The 20,714-nt window shown below is 45.0% G+C and overlaps 2 protein-coding genes across 9 annotated transcripts in view; one reads left to right on the top strand and one right to left on the bottom strand.

The window, feature by feature from the left end:
• Positions 1-2,826: 2,826 nt before the first annotated feature.
• Positions 2,827-20,714, top strand: part of LOC105476477 (nuclear factor related to kappaB binding protein) — a 33,237-nt gene continuing 15,349 nt past the window's right edge. The window contains exons 1-14 of one of the 8 annotated variants that reach the window (XM_071075814.1): positions 2,827-2,924; positions 3,971-4,050; positions 4,136-4,439; positions 5,513-5,668; positions 9,562-9,763; positions 12,735-12,862; positions 13,557-13,731; positions 14,284-14,421; positions 15,029-15,102; positions 15,972-16,056; positions 16,866-17,046; positions 17,291-17,399; positions 17,632-17,758; positions 17,978-18,043. In XM_071075814.1, coding sequence (XP_070931915.1) covers positions 5,534-5,668; positions 9,562-9,763; positions 12,735-12,862; positions 13,557-13,731; positions 14,284-14,421; positions 15,029-15,102; positions 15,972-16,056; positions 16,866-17,046; positions 17,291-17,399; positions 17,632-17,758; positions 17,978-18,043 — 1,420 coding nt within the window. In that variant the 5' untranslated portion in view covers positions 2,827-2,924; positions 3,971-4,050; positions 4,136-4,439; positions 5,513-5,533. Of the gene's footprint in view, positions 2,925-3,122; positions 3,530-3,688; positions 4,051-4,135; positions 4,440-5,494; positions 5,669-9,561; positions 9,764-12,734; positions 12,863-13,556; positions 13,732-14,283; positions 14,422-15,028; positions 15,103-15,971; positions 16,057-16,865; positions 17,047-17,290; positions 17,400-17,631; positions 17,759-17,977; positions 18,044-20,714 lie in introns of those variants that run through there. The other 7 variants (XM_071075808.1, XM_071075815.1, XM_071075813.1 and 4 more) reach the window with 7 other exon arrangements.
• LOC139357623 (signal recognition particle 14 kDa protein-like) lies at positions 10,252-10,964 on the bottom strand. The gene has a single exon (XM_071075844.1). It carries the CDS (start codon positions 10,944-10,946, stop codon positions 10,503-10,505), a length of 444 nt encoding a protein of 147 aa, XP_070931945.1. The 5' UTR covers positions 10,947-10,964; the 3' UTR covers positions 10,252-10,502.

Raw genomic sequence — 20,714 nt, 5'->3', positions numbered from 1 at the left:
GAGTTTGCAATCAGCTTGGGCAATGTGGCAAAACCCCATCTCTACAAAACAAACAAAAAACACCGCAAAATTAGCTGTGCATGGTGGCACATGCCTATAGTCCCAGCTACCTGGAAGGTAGAGACAGGAGGATTGCTTCAGCCTGGGAGGCAGAGGGTGCAGTGAGCTGAGCTGAGATCACACCAGTGCACTGCAGCCCTGGTGACAGAGTAAGACCCTGTCTCAAAAACAAACAAACAAAAAAAATTGGTGCTGGAACATATGGGGATCCACATGCAAAAAAAAAATGAATCTAGACATGGACCTTACACTCTTCACAAAAAGTAACTCAAAATGGATTATAGGCCTAAATGTAAAACGCAAAACTATAAAACTAGAAGATAACATGGGAGACAACCTAGATGACTTTGGGTCTTGTGATAACTTATTAGATATAACACCAAAGGCACGAAGAAATAATTGGTAGCCTGGAATTCATTAAAATTTAAAATTTCTGTCCTGAGAGAGAGACTGGAGAATGAAAAGATAAGCCACAGACTGGGAGAAAATATTTGTAAAAGACATACCTGATAAAGGACTGTTATCTAAAATATACAAAGAACAACGAAAACTCAACAATAGGAAAACTAAAAAATGGGCCAAAGTCCTTAAGAGACACCTCAGTAAAAAATATATAAAGATGGTAAAGAAGTATGTGAAAGAGGCTCTACGTCAGGGAAATGCAAATTAAAACAACATGAGGCCAGGTGCAGTGGCTCATGCCTGTAATCCCAGCACTTTGGGAGGGTGGAGTGGGTGGATTGCTTGAGCCCAGGAATTAGGGACCAGCTTGGGCAACATGGCGAAACCCCGTCTCTACAAAAAATAAAAATTAAAAACAAAAAAGAATACGAGACACCACTATGGAGCTATTGGAATGGGCAAAATTCAGAATACTGACAATACCAAGTGCTAGTGAGAATGAGAAGCAACAGGAACTCTCATTCATTGCTGGTGTGAATGCAAAATGGTATAGCTGCTTTGGAAGGTAATTTGGCAATTGGCTTGATTCATAATTGCCAAAACCTGGAAACAATGAAGACGTCCTTCAGAAAGCGAATAGATAAAACTGTGGCGTATCTATTGGAATACCACAATGGAATGGGATATTATTCAGCACTAAAAAGAAACAGGAGCTATCAAGTCATGAAAAGACATGGAGGAAACTTCAATGCCTGTTACTATGAGAAAGAAGCCAATCCGAAACGGCTACATACTATGTAATTCCAACTAGACATTCTGGAAAAAGGCAAAACTATGGAGACAAAAAGATCAGCGGTTGCCAGGGATAGAGGAGAGGGAGAGATGAATATGCAGAGCACAGATGATTTTTAAGACAGTGAAATTACTCTGCATTATACTGTGATGGTGGGTAATGATGTATCAATGTAGGTTCATCAGTAGGTTCAATGTGGGTTCTTTTGTTTGTTTGAGACGGAGTCTCACTCTGTCGCCCAGGCTGGAGTGCAATGGCGTAATCTCGGCTCACTGCAACCTCTGCCTCCCGGGTTAAAACAATTCTCCTGCCTCAGCCTCCCGAGTAGCTAGGACTAACAGGTGCCCGCCACCACACCCAGCTAATTTTTGTATTTTTAGTAGAGACGGGGTTTCACCATGTTGGCCAGGATGGTCTCGATCTCCTGACCTCGGGATCCGCCCGCCTCGGCCTCCCAAAGTGTTGGGATTATAGGCGTGAGCCACCAGGCCGGGCAGTGTTCATCAGTTCTAAGAAATGTACCACTCTGGTAGGGGATGTTGATTAAAGGGGAGGCGATGCATGTGGGGAGGTGGGGCGGGGAGTATTTGGAAAATCTCTGATCTTTCTGCTCAATTTTGTTAACTTTAAACTGCTCTAAAAAACAAAGTCAATCAAAAATTATAGTTTACATTGTTTTTACTCTTTTTCACTTTCTGGTCTTGTCACAATCGCAACGTAAGGGAAATATCGGTGACAACTATGGAGTGATAGTCCACTGCCATTTATAAGTGATCGTTTCTAATTCAAGAGCCTCTCAACAGTGTAACAGGAACTTAGGGCATTTGTGGAGTCAGCAGAGGAGCACAGATTGGGTGGTTTGGAAACCACTCTTTTCCAGGAAAGGAAGAACATTAGCTCGGCCGGTCGGCTTCTCTGGTTCCATCCACACAGAGAACTGAGGATGGTCTCTGCGCCACTGCTGGGAGTACCTGGAATAATAAGTAGTGTGAAGCCGTACTAAGCAAAACCCAGTGAATAAGAGGAAAGGGTCCTTGATATCTAACAAGAGGAACACGATGGAGTTTAACTTAAAATGTGATCCTTCGTTGTGTTTACTTTCTTTCTGGACATCGAGGGCCCGGGGACGGGAAGGAGGAATGAAGGAACTCAGAGGCACAGGCTGAGGTCGCGTTCTACTCATGTCCTCAACTGTAAAATAGGCACTAATAGTGCATAGCTCACAGGGCTGCAGCACAAAGACGGTGGGTAGAAAGTGCTTAGCATAGGGCCTGGGGCAGGGTATGCTCTCTGCAAACCTCAGCTAATAGACGTGCCTTCGCTGATGAGCTATGGAACTTTGATTCGCGGTCAGGCAAACACAGGCACTATCTGGGGCCTCTGGAAGCTCCTACATCAGGTGAGACGCGCAAGCGGTCTGGAACCTGCATTCCCAGGCCCAGACGCGCGCAGGCACCTTTGCCGACCGTCGTGCCAGTCGCACCGCTCCGGGCCCCGCCCGCTGTGGCCCCGCCCCGGCACCCTCCAGGCCCCGCCCCGCGCTGCCCCGCCCCTTCCGCCGCTCAGGCCCAGAGCGTGCGCGCACCCAGACTCCTTGCGGGAGCGAGCGCGTCCGGGACCCCGCGGCCGAGAAGGGCTGCGGGTTAGGGGACCGGCACCCGCGGTTAAGGTGAGGGCGGGCAAGGGGCGGCGAAAGGGTTAAAGTGTCTGGGGGGAGTGGTGGGAGCGGGAGCAGGCGGCTGGGTCCGCGAGGTCGCTGCCCCTGTGGGCGTGGGGAGCGGGAGCGGGGCGTGGGGAGCGGTGCGACGCGTGAGGCTGGGGGTTAGGGTTAGGCACGCGTGGGGGAGGGGCGGGGCCGAGCCGTGCAGTGCTGAGGATGGGTCCCCGGCTTGGGCCAGCCCGGCGCGGGATTTGCTGCAGAGTTGACGGGTTTGGAGCCGGCTGTTGCTCCGGAAGGACCCGAGGGTTTAGCTTCTGCACTGGGGAGGGTCCAGCGGGGAAAGTTAGACCAGGTGCTGAGGAAAAGCCAGTGATGAGAGGCCGACAGGCCTTCCTGGTCTAGTGAAGAGGTTCAGAACGCACCAAGACCTGGAAATCCTGGGCTTCCGGGGTCCAGCTCCCTGGCAGCTGCCTGGTTTTGGTGTTTTGAGATTCTGTTCGGAATAGTGGCAGTGCACAGGTTGTCACCGGACTGGATAAAATTTAGCTAGACATGCACCGTCTTTGAAGAAACTTGTGAGCAAGTTGTATAGAGATAGACCTCCCAAGAGGCAGGTAGGACACTGACTTTGCAGCTGATAGTCTGTTCTATGCCAGTTCTGTTAAGAAGGTTTTATTCTGAGCATCAGGTTGCTTCTGCAATTTTTTTTTGCTATTTTGAAATTTCGTTAAACTCATATACTATGTGCTGTCTCACCCGCTTCACTTATTTAGGCACAGGCATGGTCAGGATGTCATTTCACCATGTGCTGAAGGGCGATGATGGGGCAGAGTTGCTTGGGGACCACCCACCTGCCTTGACCCAACACTGAAGTGTTTGCTGTATCTTTACATGGATCTGAAATCTCTTCAAGGGAACTTGAAATAATTTAGTGGAACATGCTTCACTTTACGTGTAGTTATTATAGATCTGTTATCATTTGAGAATTTTGGGAAAGAAAAGTACCTGTATTACGTAATTCACACTGTCACTCATCTGGAGATTATTCATTGCAGGATTTCAGCATTGGAAATAACGGGAGGGAGGACCCGGTCCCGCTTCCCTTCATCAAATAAGGAAATTGACACCTGGCTTGGTAAGATCTGTGGAATGTTACTGGCAGACCTTGGCTGGAATTCTGGTGTTTTGACTGTTAACATCCTTTTTTCTTTTCATTTTAGTGTGTTTTTTAGCCCACTTCGTGGAAGTAGGAGCTGGAAAGGATGGATTGAGTAAATGTTAGCAGAGTGATTGAGTTGAAGCTCCCTGTGGTCCTGTTAGCATTGTGCAGTCCTGTACTGTCAACTTGACACCTAATCCCAGCCATCAGTCCGAAATGTTGTAATATGTAGTTTTCTAAAGGTGTTCAGCAGTGTTCAGTTATTACAGGAAGGAGAAAAGTAGCATTAATTTACGTGATTATACGGATCAGATGGACCACCTAAAGGCAGATTGGCCATCGACTTTACTGGTTGTTATGGTCAGGTGTGTGGAACCTCAGGAATTTATGTGGACTAATAAAGTCATATCAGTAAGCTTCCTTTTCATTATTTAAATGTTGCGAGGTTATACAAGAGGTATTATGTGTAGCATTAAGCACATGGGTTTGCAGGCAGGCAGACCTGAATTTCAGTACTGCCTCTGGGGTTGGGCAAGTTACTGACCTACTCTGATTTTCAGTTTTAATTCTGTTGTAAAAACCCATGACCCTACTTTGCACAGTTGTAGGAGTTAAATGAGATATGTGAAAGGCCTGGTGTTTGATAGGCCCTCATAAAGTGACCGTTAGCATTTGCATTTTACTAGTGTAGGTTGATTTTCAGCAAATTTTCTTTTGTGAAAGAGCAACAAAGAATATTCTTTCTCTTTTTCTTTTTTTTTCTTTTTGAGACAGGGTCTCTGTTGCCCAGGGTGGAGTGTGATCACGGCTCATTGCACCCTGTCCCTCTCGTGTTCAAGCAATCTTCCCACCTCAGCCTCCCGAGTAGCTGGGACTACAGGCGTGTGCCACCACGCCTGGCTGATTTATTTTTATTTTTTGTAGAGAAGGGGTTTTGCCATGTTCCCTAGGCTGGTCTCAAACTCCTGGATGAAAGGGGACAGCCCGCCTCAACCTCCCAAAGTACTGGGACTGTAGGTGTGAGTTACTGCACCCAGCCAACGACAAATAATTAATTGCTAAAAAACAGTTGTTAAAGAATTACATTGTGGGAGAGTGATTATTGGTCTGGGAAGTGTAAATTATAGATTGTGATCTGTTTATCATTTAATCTCAGGCTCATTTTACTCATCTGTAAAGTGAAGGCATATGAAATTTATGAATTTAGGAGTTACTGTAGGAGCATTCTGAGAAAAGAACTCTTCCAGATAACACTTGAAAATTCCAGTGGGAATGCTGTGGTGAAAGGGAGGGAGAAGAGCTGTTTAGCTGTAATTAGGGTGCAAGGATAAGGTGTAAGAACTGGCTGGAGGCTGAATGTTTTTCTGGAGGAGTGTTAGCATCAGCTAGATCCCTGGAATTTCTGCCTTTCTGTCTCAAGATGCATGTCTTTGTCCAGAGTACCTGTGGAGAAGAAACAATGGATTCCTTAGACCATATGCTGACAGATCCTCTGGAACTTGGTCCATGTGGAGATGGCCATGGCACGCGCATCATGGAGGATTGCCTCCTGGGAGGCACCAGAGTTAGTCTGCCTGAGGACCTTCTGGAGGATGTGAGTAGTAATATGGTTGCGACCTTTTCCTCTCTGTCAGCTTCCTTGTAACAGTTATGGGAAACCTTTTCCACTCTACATTTCCAGTCTTTTGTGCTCCCTTTTGTTCATTTTCTACATTGCAGGCAGCCTGATCTCTTATCTTTTTTTAAAGTTTAGAGTCTATTTAGTATCTGATTAAGGAAGAAAACAAGCTGCGTTCTGCATGTTTAATAACATGTCAAAATAACTTGATAACGTGATATAAGCCCTATTTTTAACAAGATAATTTTCATCCATTAAAAAAGGTTGTATATTTTAACCGTGGAATACTACTCAGCCATAAAAAGGAATGAAATAATGGCATTTGCAGCAAACTGGATGGAAATGGAGGTCATTATTCTAAGTGAAGTAACTTGGGAATGGAAAACCAAACATCGTTCTCACTTATAAGTGACAGCTAAGCTTTGAGGACGTAAAGGCGTAAGAATGATAATGGACTCTGGGGACTTGCGGGGAAGGATGGGAGTGCTGTGAGGGGTAAAAGACTACACATTGGGTGCAGTGTACACTGCTTGGGTGATGGGCACACCAAAATCTCAGAAATAACCACTAAAGAATTTACCCATGTAACCAGACACTCCCTGTTCCCCCAATACTATTGAAATAATAATTAAAAATAGAAAAAAAAAGTAGAAATTATGGAAAACAAATATGAAAAAATACATCAGTGGGTGTCTTTTCTACTAAAACCAGAAGATTGTTCTGAGTACTTAATCTTCACTGTGAAATATTTGGCAATTAATTCCTCTCTGACGCAGTGTCTTACTGTGTTAGTAAATCTATTAGTTAACAGTTGCAGTATTTCTTTTAAATGTTTTTGTTGTAAACTTAGAGGCAGTCTCCTTTATTCATTTGGTTCTTTTTCAACTATTTGAGACACTTTCATTCCCTGATATTTATGAAGTACATGTTTATCACTAAATGTAGTAGTTTGGTTTACATTAATAATTTGATGTGTGATCTAAAAACGTAGTCACTAAGAGGGTGTGCACTGTGGTTACAGATTGATTGGCAGTGGAGTACCATGGAGGCCGCTGCAGTGGTGCTGATGGTGCTAAGGCTGGCAGTGGAATTTCTGTGTAGGGCCTTAAGCCCCTGAGGGTCCTGGTGACTCAGGGAATCCATCACAGCCTGGGGTCATTCACCCCAGTTCACTTCTTTTGTCTGGCCTGGATTGCCCCATGCTTGCCCTCATTCCAACAACTGAGTAGGGACCCAGCAATCTGAATGAGCTGATCGTTGTTTATGTTCAGATGAGAAATGTCTGGACCACTTAAACTATAGCTGCTTTTCTGGCAGTCTTATCTGCAGGGCCCAAACTTAATAAACCATAGGAAATAGACTGTCATTCTTAGTTTGCTGCCCGGACTTATTTTAGATTCAGAGCATATTGGTACATGGGAGAGGTAGTGTCGTTTGCTCTGATTTTCAACCTGTGGGCTCTCTGGCATCTTTTGTGCTCCTGGCTTTTTTCAGTCATGGCATGATTGTATCTCTTAGCGTTTCTTTTGCCCAGCAGGATAATATTGAGTCCCATTGCAAGCACGGACAAGGCCTCTGGTTCTGGTCACCACTACCTTTTCAACCGTAGAACATCACTGGAAATGCTTAATGCCTGGATCTATATTCTACTGGAAACAATTCCATTGGGAAGCCTTTCAGTGGGAAACGAATAAATGTTATACATGGTTATGTTCAGTGATGTCAGTAAGACCACTTACTAATAGAAAATAAACAAACATTTTTAAAAGGTATATTTTAAAAGCAGAATTATATATGTGTTTAAAATGGTTACCATGTCGTGGAACATTAAGCAAAATCTACACGTATTTTCTGTATCCGTAAGGTAACCCGCTACTCAATAATAGTATATGCCCTGGGATGGGATGCCAGCTTGTTTTTGTCCGCTTTCACAGGCAAGATGCGTCATCATCATCATTAAGGTGGCTACTGTTTATTAAGTGCTTATTATTTGCAAGCCACTATGTACGTGAAAACATTGATTTAATTACATATTTCTTTTGTTTTCCATATTTTGAACATACAGGTGTGGAGCATGATATAGCAAACAGTCATCTGTGCATCACCCAGTTTTAAGAGATAATTTAGTTTTTTGTTTTACATTCTTCTTTGGTAGTATGTCAAGTGTTACGGATAAAATGAAAGCCACCAGTGTGCTGTTGTCTGATCCTCTCTCCCAGCTACTAACAACTGTACTGCAGTTGGTGTACATGCTTCCCATCCACGTTTTCTTGGCATACTCTTTCAGGACAATCCCTTTATGTTACTCATGTAGTCAGCAAACACTTGTTCCGTTAGGCACCTCTATGCCAGACACTGAGTTAGATGCTGGGAATAAAATGGTAGGCAAAAATAGGCTTGCAGGGGAAAATCCTGGGCATTGGGACTGAGGAGTTTTTGATACATTCATGCAAAGATGCCTGGAGTAGGTGGTTGTGATTTCTTGGTTGTTTCCTGCTGAAACCCCTTTGGTGGGTCTCTATTGTCCTTAAGGATAAAGTCACAACTACCTGAAATGCTTGCCGTCCTTTGCATCTTTCTGCTGTCTGCTGCCTCCACCTCTCTCCCTGTTCTTGCTCTAGCCAAATATTGCCTGAACTCTTTAAAAAAAAAAAAAAAAGTGAAATGTATCGCACACAAGAGTCTGTAAAATGCATATATATACACACAGGTAAAACAATAATAAAACATGGGTATAGCCTTCAGTTAGGGTAGGAGCACTACCAAGACCACTGAAGCCCGCCACCACGCACCCTGTCTTATCCCTCTCCATTCCCCCACAGGCAACTGCTATCCTTTCTTTTGTGTTAATTTTTTTTTTGTTTGTTTTTGTGGTGCTGCTCTGTGGATTTCTAACCCTGTCCCCGACCATCTTTTTTCTCTTTCCTTGTCCCTCTCCTGTCTTAAACAACGGTTTTTTGGTGAGCGTTCTCTGCATTGTAAATGTGGGATGTTTGCTTCCATACACATCAGCACTTCTTTAACTACATTGTAACTGAATGTTTAATTGTTCCCCACCTCAGACGGCATATATGCCAGGCCAAATTAGCATTTTGCTCATGGAAGGTATCCAGTATGTAACCCGTGAGTTGAAAATGAACTCCGTCCTGTTTCTTCTCACTCTTAGCTAGTGACTTCAATTCCTCAAGTTCATTCCTTTCGTGTTAACCTTTTCCTGCCACTCAGTTGAAGCTGAATTCAGATGTCCACCCTCATACCCTCGTTGGCAGAGGCGGCTTCCAAGTGGGATTCTCTACTAAAATCATTTTCCTCTGGATTATTATTTACTGTTTGATAAAAGACTGTGGCTCAGATCATTGGAATTTTAGTTTATTTTAAAAAATGTAGGCCAGGCACTGTGGCTCATGCCTGTAATCCCAGCACTTTGGGAGGCCGAGGCAGGCAGATCACCTTAGGTCAGGAGTTTGGGACCAGCCTGGTCAACGTGGTGAAACCTCATCTCTACTAAAAATACAAAAAATAGCCAGGCGTGGTGATGCACACTTGTAATCCCAGCTACTCGGGAGGGTGAGGTAGGAGAATCGCTTGAGCCTGGGAGGCAGAAGTTGCAGTGAGCCAAGATTGTGCCGTTGCACTCCAGCTTGGGCAACAAGAGCAAAATTCAGTCTCAAAAAAAAAAAAAAAACAAAACATGAAAAGTTGGTAGTGATAGTTGCACGGCAAATGTGAATGCAACACCACTGAAGTCTACATTTAAAAATGGTTAAATTGGTAAATCTTATATATATTATGTAATGTTTTGTGTGCACACACATATGAAAAACTTAAAAATTTATGTTACTTTTGTTTACCTTTCCTATTTCTTCTAGCCTGAGATCTTCTTTGATGTTGTCAGCCTCTCAACATGGCAGGAAGTGTTAAGTGATTCTCAACGTGAACACCTCCAGCAGTTTCTGCCTCAGTTTCCTGAAGACAGTGCTGAGCAGCAGAACGAACTCATCTTAGCCCTGTTCAGTGGGGAGAACTTCCGCTTTGGAAATCCTCTGCACATTGCCCAGAAGCTTTTCCGAGGTTTGTAGCTCAGTATTCTTTCTTTGAGGGGAGTGGTAGATGGGCACACATTCACTTATGTGGGTATTCCTTTCTTCCTTTTCTTCTCTTTATCTTCATGTACAGATACTGAGCTGGCAGAGAGCGGTTTTGTGTTACACTTTGCTGTCTAGGCTGTGTTTCAAAAAATAAAATTTATTGACTTATATAGAGAGTACATAATATGATCTCAGCTGTGTAACCAGCATCTACATAAAGAAAAAAAACATTTCCAGCATACTAGAGGTGCCTTCATGCCTAGTCTTTAAAAATTTTTTAAAAGAGCTTGCCATTTGCTTTATTGCACATATCAAGGTTTGTGTGTGTGTGTGTGTGTTTAGTACACACATACTTTTTGCTGCAGAAGATGTGACAGTTCACTGCCAAGCACTTAAGCATGTCCATGTCTCTCTTTTTTTTTTTTTTTTTTTTTGATAAACAGACATGTTTAATGATAGCTTGCTCTTCACAGAGATGTCTACAGAGACTTAATCTATAATCCAGGAGACTATAACCATGCAACACAGACCAATTAGCCAAATGTAAAATAAACTAGATTCTTACCACAACTACCCTATAAACACTGCAACTGTTCTTTCCAAAGGACCCTAATCTTATGTGAAAACACCTACTGTGGGGGAACCAGAAACCTAGCTATGTGGCCAAAAGGAAAAAATAGCAGTTCAGTCGTTAATTGGTGAAAGCAGGAAATTTGTGCCCTTTACTGTGCTGCTGTTGCTGCTGTTGCTGCTGGTGTTGCTGCTGTTGCTCTTGTTGCTGCTGTTGCTGCTGCGGCAGGTGCTGCTGCTGCTGCTACTGCCGCTGCTGCCGCCACTCCTGCTGCTTTGGTCTTCTTAGTTTTGTTCTTTTTGTCTCTCTTCTTCAGCCCATCCATGTTAGCTCTCAGTAGGTTTGAATGAGCCATCTGAAACTTACTCACTTCCTTGGAGCTCACCACAGTGCTGATCTTCTTTTTCCCATCGGTAGCTCTTAACAGACACTTGTTGTCTGCGGGCTCAAAGCCCTCCACAGTACCTTTCTTTGGAATGGGTTTGGTTCGACCGTCATACTTCTTCAAGGTGATATAGACGCTGCCCGACGTCCGGCACTTCTGGAAAAGTCTGGTCAGCTCCGTCAGAAACTGCTCGCTCTCCAACAACACCATCGCGGCGACGCTTGGCTCGATTCCGCATGTCCATGTCTCTTAACAGACACTCTCCCATATCATGACAGCCCTGTTACCACACACAAGGAATTTTACATTGAGCAGATAATATCATAGGCTATTTCATGTTCAAGTTTTCTTCTTCTTTTTTTTGGGGGGGGGGACAGTCTCGCTCTGTCACCTGGCGCAATCTCAGCTCACTGCAAGCTCCACCTCCTGGGTTCACGCCATTCTCCTGCCTCAGCCTTCTGAGTAACTGGGACTACAGGGGCCCGCCACCAGGCCTGGCTAATTTTTTGTGTTTTTAGTAGAGACAGGGTTTCACCGTGTTAGCCACGATGGTCTCGATCTCCTGACCTCATGATCCGCCGGCCTTGGCCTCCCAAAGTGCTGGGATTACAGGCATGAGCCACTGCGCCCGGCCTTCGTGTTCTAATTTTCTTAATTGTTCCTGCAGTGTCCTTTAGAGTGGCTGTGTAAATCCAGGATCTGTTCAGGGTTCATGCATTGTGCGTGGGCCTTATGTCTCTAGCTTTTTGAATCTAGGGCCCTTTGCCCCTTTTGTTTTTGTCTTTCAGTACGCTGACATTTTTGAAGAGCCAGGACACTTCAATTATAAAATGTCCTGCTTCCTGGGAGTCTGTCATTGTGTTTTCTCTTCTTTAGATTGGGTTAAAGGCTTTCGGCAAGAATACGACATAGGAAATGTGGTCTTTCCCATTGTGTCACCTCAGGAGGCGCGTGGTGTCAGTTTTTCCATTTTGGTAAAGCCACATGTGATCACTTGGTTAAGTGGTGTCTGCCATACCTCTTGCTTGTAAGCAAGCAAGATACTTGTAAGCAAGCAAGATACTTGTAAGCAAGCAAGATAAAGGTACTTTCTTTCCTTTATCATAAAGAAGCACTGTGGGATGATACTTTAGGATCATGGGTCATGTGATAGTCTCATTTTCCAAAAGCCTTTGTTTTACCCAGTGGTTTTTGCTTCCATGGGTGATTCTCAACCGCATCAGTTATTATATTGGGAGTTGCAGGATGGTTTGGATCACTCTTTAAGTTACAGTTGCTTTCTGTACCATGGAGAGGAGCCAGGAAAGCCTCTTCCCCTTCCTTTCCAGGGTGACTTTGTTCTGACACAAGGCCCTGAATGAGCAGCACATCTTGAATTCTGTTAAACTCGGCAACTTGACAGCTGCTAATGACCAGAGAGAGCAGGCTTATAATCTGAAATCTCATTATTTTAAGGCTTTAAAATGAACGTTGCCACCTTTGGTGGGTTACTAGTGTGAAAAGGAACGCCCCTCTATGGTTGTCGGAGATCTGTTTCACTACAGCTGAGGGTGCACTGTCTCCTCTGGTAGAGCAGAAGTCAGGGAGACCCACTTGGCTTTAGAGGGCCTCTGTAAGTGACCTTCCATAATGGTAGCACTGTCTCTTGTGCTGGCATGTTTCCCCCAGAACAGTATGGCAGTCTGGTAAGGATACAAGTGAGGAATGTCAAGGCAGGACTTCCTGCATATTCCACTCTGACCCATGCCACGTATCAGTTCTAGTGTTGCTGAAGACAGTTGCGTTACTGTGGCTATGATGGTCATCAGCCTTAAATGAGCTGTCATTGCTTCTCAGCACACTTACTTTTGGTTCTGTTTCCTGATTCTCTTAGATGTTCACTTTTCCCTTAAGTTTTGTGGTATAGAGTTTACCATGTTAAGCACTCATTCAATATATTTGTTGACTGATGATGTATATTTGTTGACTGATGTATATATATACCTTTATTTTTTTAAGATGGACACTTTAACCCCGAGGTGGTCAAGTACCGGCAGCTATGCTTCAAGTCACAGTACAAGCGCTACCTCAACTCCCAGCAGCAGTATTTCCATCGGCTGCTGAAGCAAATTCTTGCTTCTCGGAGTGTAAGTAGTGCTGGGAACTGGATATAGAATGTGGCTGGTCACAGGTATCATGACTTCAAGAAGCATTTCAGGTGCAAAACGCAAAAGTTGCCACTAAGAAAAAATGCTACCGATTAATCTGTAACACAGTTAAGCTATGCCATCCTTTCTTATGATAAACTTCAAATGTGTCCTGATTTCAGAGATGTTAAAACATAAAAAAAAGTGCTTCTTAAAATTGACGAAATTACAGTAGCTTCAGTGTTTACCAAGATAAACAGATGGAGTTGGGATCCATCATGGGTTATTAAGGGAAGCCAGGATTCCTTGGAATGGATATGAAGGTGTGCACGGGCCTCCGAACGCTGTGATGGATGGTAGCATAATAGGCCCAGTGGCCGCTGGAAATTCTTAGAGGCAAAGTTGTTTGGGTTTTAAGTCATCCTTTAAGCTTTGGTATAGAAAGACTTGGGTGTCTAGTATAAAAAAGTATTCATTCCTAGTAGAGCACTTCACTCAGATTTGGGATTTTTCTTCATGTAATCAATACAGGTTTTTTTTATTTGGATGTGTTGATATATATGTGTATCTTTCTTTGTGATCTGGAGGAAGGGAGTTGGGCTTCACACTGAAGAAAACGTAGACTTGTAGAGTGTTCATTGTTCCAGAACAGGTCTTGGATGATGACGTGTACCCCCACCTGATCTCTTCCTAGGATCTGCTGGAGATGGCCCGGCGGAGCGGCCCCGCCCTTCCCTTCCGGCAGAAACGGCCTTCACCATCCCGCACTCCTGAGGAGCGGGAGTGGCGGACCCAGCAGCGCTACTTGAAGGTCTTGAGGGAAGTGAAAGAGGAGTGTGGTGACACAGCCCTGTCATCTGATGAAGAGGGTGAGTGTCCTCGGGCACTTGGGGTAGCTGGGGTATTGGATTGATACCGGCTGCTTGTCCGGTTGGAGCCAGTGGTAGCCATTTATCTCCCCGGCAGAGAAACCCTCTTGAGTTGTCTTGGTCTGGGGTGGATAGCGGGGCTCGGAAGGCCTGGTCTTTGGGTTGCTAAGGCATTGCCGTCAGATGGGGAGTGACTACATGGCCTTTTTCACCCTCATGGCCTTGTGGCGCTTGAGCTTAGATGAGAGCCCGCCAGGCGACTGCCTGCATGACAGGGTTCTCCGCAGTGGGCCTGACTGGTCCCATTTGCCACTTGAGAGAACTGTTTTCCCCTTACAGGAGAGTAGTAGTGGCTGTCGGCCTGCTGCAGTGCGACCCCAGCACTCTGTTGAAGTCTCTCTTCCTGGAAGAGCCGTTAGATGGCCTAAGTGTGCTCCAGCTCCTCTGGGGAAGGGTCAGAAAGGAGTGTGGAACCCTGGCCTCCATGTTGTTGGCTTAGCCTTGTTGAACCCAAATGGCCACTTACCCAATCTCCCCTATTGGAGTCCACAGCCACGTTGGATTTACAAGAACAATTTTCTTTTGAAGATCTCAGCTCATGGCTTCCGAGCTCTCCAGCACGTTCTCCTAGTCCTGCGGTGCCCCTGAGGGTGGTGCCCACACTTTCAACCACGGATATGAAAACTGCAGGTGAGAACCGAGTTGCCGCCGTCACCATTCTGGGACATTGCAGTGGAGACCTGAAAACTCCTTTAGAGGGAGGTGGGTGGGGGCAGATTCCTAACTGCCAGGAAAACAAAGCTCCCTGGAACTAGGCGATTTGTTTGGTAAAGTTTTTGTACCATTTTATTTTATTTTTTACATCTGGACATAGGCCTGCCTTTTTTCCTTTGTTTTAAAATTTCTTCTCAGAAGCTGATATTTTGGGCTAAAGAAAGCAAAATCTTGAAACAGCAGTACTAAGGGACAGTTCAGTAAGAGGACAAAGGAATAACCAGAGCCAAGCCATTCTCCAGAGTGGCTGTGAGTTTGGAGAAGAGTTTTTATTTGGAATAGGAAGCAAAGAAGAATGTTAAGAACCTTAAGTGTGTTTTAGGACCAGCAGAGTCACTGAAGTCATTTATTACCAATGTATGGAGAAGTGGAAGTGTTGATCCTGTGACTTTAAAGATTTTTGGTACTTGTAGTTCACAGGTGTCAGAAGGGAAACTCAGAAATATCTTTCTCTGGACAAGTGACCAGAAAGATGTAAATTGGAGAATCATGGTAGTGAATGTGGTTTGGTTTGTTTTCTCAGATAAAATAGAACTGGGGGACAGTGACCTGAAGATTATGTTAAAGAAGCACCATGAGAAGCGGAAACATCAGCCAGTAAGATGGGCAGGGCTTGCGGCCGTGTGGTTTTCAGCCTGATGTTTCAGGATTGGCTGTCCTGAGGAAGACACGGGGCATCACTGCCTTGTTTGTATGTCCTCCCTACCATGTGGGCACAGGACCAGCCGATGAGGCTGGCTGGCATCAACGATGTGAGGCGTGGGGGCTTTGACTTCACAGGGCCTGCTGAATGTGTTGTCTGCGTTAATTGTTACAGTGACACTGTCGAGTATAGGAATGGTCGTTTCCACCTCAACAGTGCTCGAGAGGTTAGGGAGCTTGTCATTGGTCCTATAGCCAGTAAGCAGCAGAGCCAGGAGTCGGACCCTGGGTTTGTCCCACTTTTTACTGTTTCCATTATTCCATGCTACCAAGTTGAGGTAGCTAGCTAGCACCTCAGAGAGTTTAGTGGAGAAAAGATGATGCCTTTTTGAGAAGAAAAGACAGTCCTTCTAAGGCTAGGAGGTGAGAGGGGAAGAACCCCACATGGGAAGTCAGTACTCTCTCTTTTCTAGTTACTGTGATACCTCTCTAAACCCTATTTCCACATTTTGTAAAACATATTAATACTTAACAAGACTGTTTGCAAAGCACATGAGACAAGGAGTGCAGAAGAGCTTTATAACTAAATGCTGAACGATAGGAAGGTTGGGACTGGGTTCTATGCACCAGTATCAAGTTGGTTTTTTTTAATTAAATGGGGATATGATAGGGAAAAATTGAATAGTTTTATCTCTCTGTATTTTTTATTCAATGTGATTTCCCCAAGTGTACCTAACATCTAATTGTTACATAAATTTGCAAAATCACCTTAGTTTTTGCTCCTTTTTGGGCCTCCATGACCAAATTTTGGATATCACATCTAGGATCACCCGGACCTTTTGACAGGGGACCTGACCCTCAATGACATCATGACTCGAGTAAATGCTGGCAGGAAGGGCTCTCTCGCAGGTAAATGACTGGGCACCCTCTAGGAGCCTTCATCTGACTATGGTGTTTAGTTGCATGAGCCCATAGCATGTGGCACAAATAAATGAAACCATGGCCTCCTTCATGCTGGTAACCTTTATTATTACCTCTTATGGGCTTACAGGTGGGAAATGAATGTAAAATCAGCACAACAGAGCATCAGCTTTTTTGTTGTTTGTGTTTTGTTTTTTTAGACAGAGTCTTGCTCTGTCGCCTGGGCTGGAGTGCAGTGGCGCGATCTGGGCTCACTGCAAGCTCCGCCTTCCGGGTGCACACCCTTCTCCTGCCTCAGCCTCCCAAGTAGCTGGGACTACAGGCGACCGCCACCATGCCTGGCTAATTTTTTGTATTTTTAGTAGAGATGGGGTTTCACTGTGTTAGCCAGGATGGTCTCAATCTCCTGACCTCGTGATCCACCCACCTCGGCCTCCCAAAGTGCTGGGATTACAGGCGTGAGCCACTGTGCCAGGCCTATCAGCTCTTTATAATAAATATTAAAATTAAGCCGTATACTTGAGAGGCTGAGGTGGGAGGATTGCTTGAGCCAGGGAGGTTGAGGCTGTAGTGAGCTATGATTGCACCACTGCACACCAGCTTGGGCAACAGAGTGAGATCCTGTCTCAAAAAAAAAAAACAACGGTAAATCACTCACTGCATTTGGTTTCATTGAGTGTTTTATTACTGAGACTTCTATCTTTGGTGGGCCTTGGGAAAGGAATATGCAGATAAGACCCCTCACTTCCCTGTGTAGGAGATACATTTCTGTGACTGGTGTTACTTTTCCTTCCCAGCCTTATATGACTTGGCTGTCCTTAAAAAAAAGGTTAAGGAAAAAGAGGAAAAGAAGAAGAAGAAAATAAAAACGATCAAATCAGAGGTAGAGGACCTGGCTGAGCCTCTGAGCAGTACTGAAGGGGTTGCATCTCTCTCACAGGCCCCCTCTCCGCTGGCAATTCCTGCTATCAAGGAGGAGTAAGTGAGCAACAGAGATTCTGTAATTCTCAGGGTGAATGGGTGTGCCCTGGCCCCCAGGGCTTGTCGTAGCTGTAAGTGTGTTGGACTTGTAGACCTGGAGTCCCAGGGATACTGCTGGGAAAATGTGTTGTTTGCTCCTTTCTTGAACTCTTTTGTGACTGCTAGGAGGCTTGGGGGCCTGAATCAATCTAGGGATGTGTTCTTGGTCTTTTTGATTCTTTTATTTTTCTTCCCTCATTAGGCCCCTTGAAGACCTCAAGCCTTGCCTTGGAATCAATGAAATATCTTCCAGCTTTTTCTCTCTTCTATTAGAGATCTTGCTGCTGGAGAGTCAGGCTAGCCTTCCTATGGTAAGCATTTTGGAAAAGTTGGAGGTACATTAGAGTATTCAAAGAGTTCAAATCCTGAATAGTCTATAGCTTGAGAAGTGGAAGTCTGGGTTCCTCTCAAAGCTCTCTAGTTAACTTGCTTTGTGATTTGGACAAACTCCGGATGCATATGCCCCAGCTTGTGGTGGCACTTGTGTGGAATTGCTGGTATAGAAGAGAAGTCTAACTGGCTTCTGCCTTTGCTTTCCCTCAGCTAGAGGAGCGAGTTTTGGATTGGCAGTCATCACCAGCCAGCTCCCTCAACAGCTGGTTCTCTGCGGCCCCCAACTGGGCTGAGTTGGTACTACCAGCCCTGCAGTATCTTGCTGGAGAAAGTCGAGGTAAGGTGCTTTTTTTTGTAGGGTCAGTATTTTTTCCCCCTTTCGTCGAATTAATTATCAGAATAAACTGCAGCTTTACTCCTGTAATCCATTATGCCTTTGCATAATGCTATGCCTTGAAGGTTCCTGCTTTTCTAATACACTGTGGAACACTCAAAAGCTGTTTCAGAGTTCAGGGATGCACCTGTATGGCTTATTTATGTGGTCCATTTCTTGCAGCTGTTCCTTCCAGTTTCTCTCCATTTGTTGAATTCAAAGAGAAAACCCAACAGTGGAAGTTGCTTGGTGAGTAATCCGTGTTACCTACCCCTACAGGTTTTCATCCTCCCGTTTCTTCCCCTAAGTTTCTTTGCCTTCCAATCAATATGGTCCTGCAGATTGGTTTAAAAAAGCAGTATTAGGTCTTATTTTGCTCTGGGAAGGAGTCCTTCAAGACCCTTTTGTACTCTCAAGGTGGGTTAACTGACTCCTCTGGTTGGACCAGTGCTGAGATGGAAGGAATGCCCTTTCTGTATGATGTAGTCTGGTGATGGCTAAATTTAAATCCGCAAGGGTATTTTGCAAGAGCGTCAACATTTATATTAATCATACCAATGACTTTGGATTAATTTGTAATTATAAATATTTTTCTTTCCTAAAAGTGGGCTTTGCTATTGAGGAGAATGTGCAGCAGCCCCGAGTAAATTGTTTCTAAAGAACAGAGTCCTGATTTTTAAGTTTATAAAGCCCACTTAGTGTGTAAGTTGTCATAACATGCATCTGAAGTCACTTGGAGGCTGTTGCCTGGTGATGGTGAAAAGAGAGAAATCCGTGTTGGTTTCCTGTTGAAATTCACAGGCACTTCTCTGTGCTGAGTGGTCTGTGGAGAAGTGTATGGAGAGCAGGTTATGAAAACCGTAGACTCATCCATTCGTTATTTATTACATTTATTCAGCTTCTAGGTGTCAGGCACTGTTGTTAGGTGCTGGGGGGATACAATGGCTTCTGAGACAGTGCGCTCCTCTCATAGGGCCTAAGGTCTGTTTGGGGAACAAATACTTACTAGATTTAATGACAAACTGATCCTTTCTGTAAAGGAAAAGTATAATAGGAATTGATGTAGTTGCAGAGTTGGGAGGACCTTGCTGAGGAAGCAGCATCTGAGCAGAGGTATGTGATGAATAGGACCGAGCCAGGCAGGCAGAGGGGAGGCAGCAGCATTCGAGGTGGAGGAGTTAGAACCTTTCCATGGGGAAGATGTGATCTAAAATAGTCACGCAACCCACAGGCTATGAGAGCTGATGGTAATTTAGACACGGGAGAGGATGGATACGTTGGAGAACGATTTAGGTGGGCTTGGTTGTGGCTTGGCTGTGGGGAGTGAAGGAGAATGGTGTGAGGCACGGCTCCTGCTAGATTTGCAGCTGGTGGAGGAAGGTGTTTTTTGTGCAGGTAGCAGCTGTGGAGGTCTGGATTTGGAGGGTGGAGATCCCGAGTTTAGTTTTTAAAATTTATTTATTTATTCATTTATTTTTTGAGACCGAGTCTTGCTCTGTGCCTCAGGCTGGAGTGCAGTGGCACGATCTTGGCTCACTGCAACCTCTGCCTCCCGGGCTCAAGCGATTCTCCTGCCTCTTCCTCCTCCTCCTCCTCCTGAGTAGCTGGGACCACAGGCGTGCGTTACCATACCTGGCTGTTTTTTATATTTTTAGTAGAGACGAGGTTTCCCTATGTTGCCCAGGCTGATCTTGAACTCCTGAGCCCAGGTGATCCACCGACCTCAGCCTCCCAAAGTGCTGGGATTACAGGTGTGAGCCACTGCACCCAGCCTGACTTTAGTTTTAGAGCTGCGTTTGAGGTATTCCAGTGGAGTTGTTGAGTAGACAGTAGGATGTGTGGGTTTAGAATTCAGACCAGAGAGTTTAAGAGGGAGAGTGTTAGCATGTGTCTGGTGCAGGGCACCGATGATGCTGTTACCTGGGGAGGAAGCACAGAGTGAGGAGAGAGGGTGGAGAAGGGCTCTTCACGGCAGAGGGTCTGAGTGAGAGCATGAGAGTGTGGGCGGGGGGTGGGACTGTGGAGGTGGGGAAAGCCTGGAACAGGGTTTTCCAGAGTCTTGGAAGCCAGGAGATAGGAGCGCCTGAGAAGTGGGGAGTGGTCATCTTCCTCCATAGTTCCTAAAAGATTCAGTAAGACAAAGACTAAAGATTTGTGAACATGGAGGAAGTTGTGAATTTTTCAGTGAGCATGAGTCCCTAGTGGAACAGTGGAGGTGAAACCACCGTGAGCTGAAGGTGATGATGGTAGCTGACTGCAAGCACTCCCCCCGTCAGTCAGGCTGCAGTAGCCATGGAGGGAACACATATACCTGGGCCTGGCAGACTGTTTCATGCAGGGCCAGATGATAAGCATTTGAAGCTTGTCGGCCAGGTGCTTTAGTTGAAGCTACTCTGCCATTGTTGAGAGCTTTCTGCAAATAGTGATATTGTGTATTGACTATGAAAACAAAGATAAACAGCCCCTTTGAGAAGGGCAGCTGTATTCATCACATAAGCAAACCTGGCTGATGATGATCCTGTGGCTTCTAACCTGGGCAGGAGACACAGGTGCCATCAGGGTCTCAGACAGCCTGAACAGAGTGACCTCAGAGGAGGGCACAGGAGACAGGGCTTATCTCTTTCTAGGCGGGTCATGGGAAGTCAAGCTTTTTCCTGCCCCAGGATCTTAACTGCTATGCTAGTGAATAGAATTTCTCTGTGCCCCAATAGCCAGAAACCGTTCTTACCTACAAAAATAGAATAATTACCTTGGTATAAGCTATCATTACATCTTTTGTGATGCCTACCACCTTTTGAATTGATTTTGAAACGTGTGCTCTTTCCTCACTTGACCGTAAACTCCTGTGAGGGTGGAGACTGAATTCACTGAGTAACCTTAGCTTCACATGCAATGCGTGGCACAGTGGGTACTCAGCAGA

Source organism: Macaca nemestrina, chromosome 12 (genome assembly GCF_043159975.1).
Source record: "Macaca nemestrina isolate mMacNem1 chromosome 12, mMacNem.hap1, whole genome shotgun sequence".
NCBI classification, from domain to species: domain Eukaryota; kingdom Metazoa; phylum Chordata; class Mammalia; order Primates; family Cercopithecidae; genus Macaca; species Macaca nemestrina.
The sequence above is the reverse complement of the archived record's forward strand: the minus strand, read 5'-3'. Positions and strand labels throughout refer to the sequence as shown.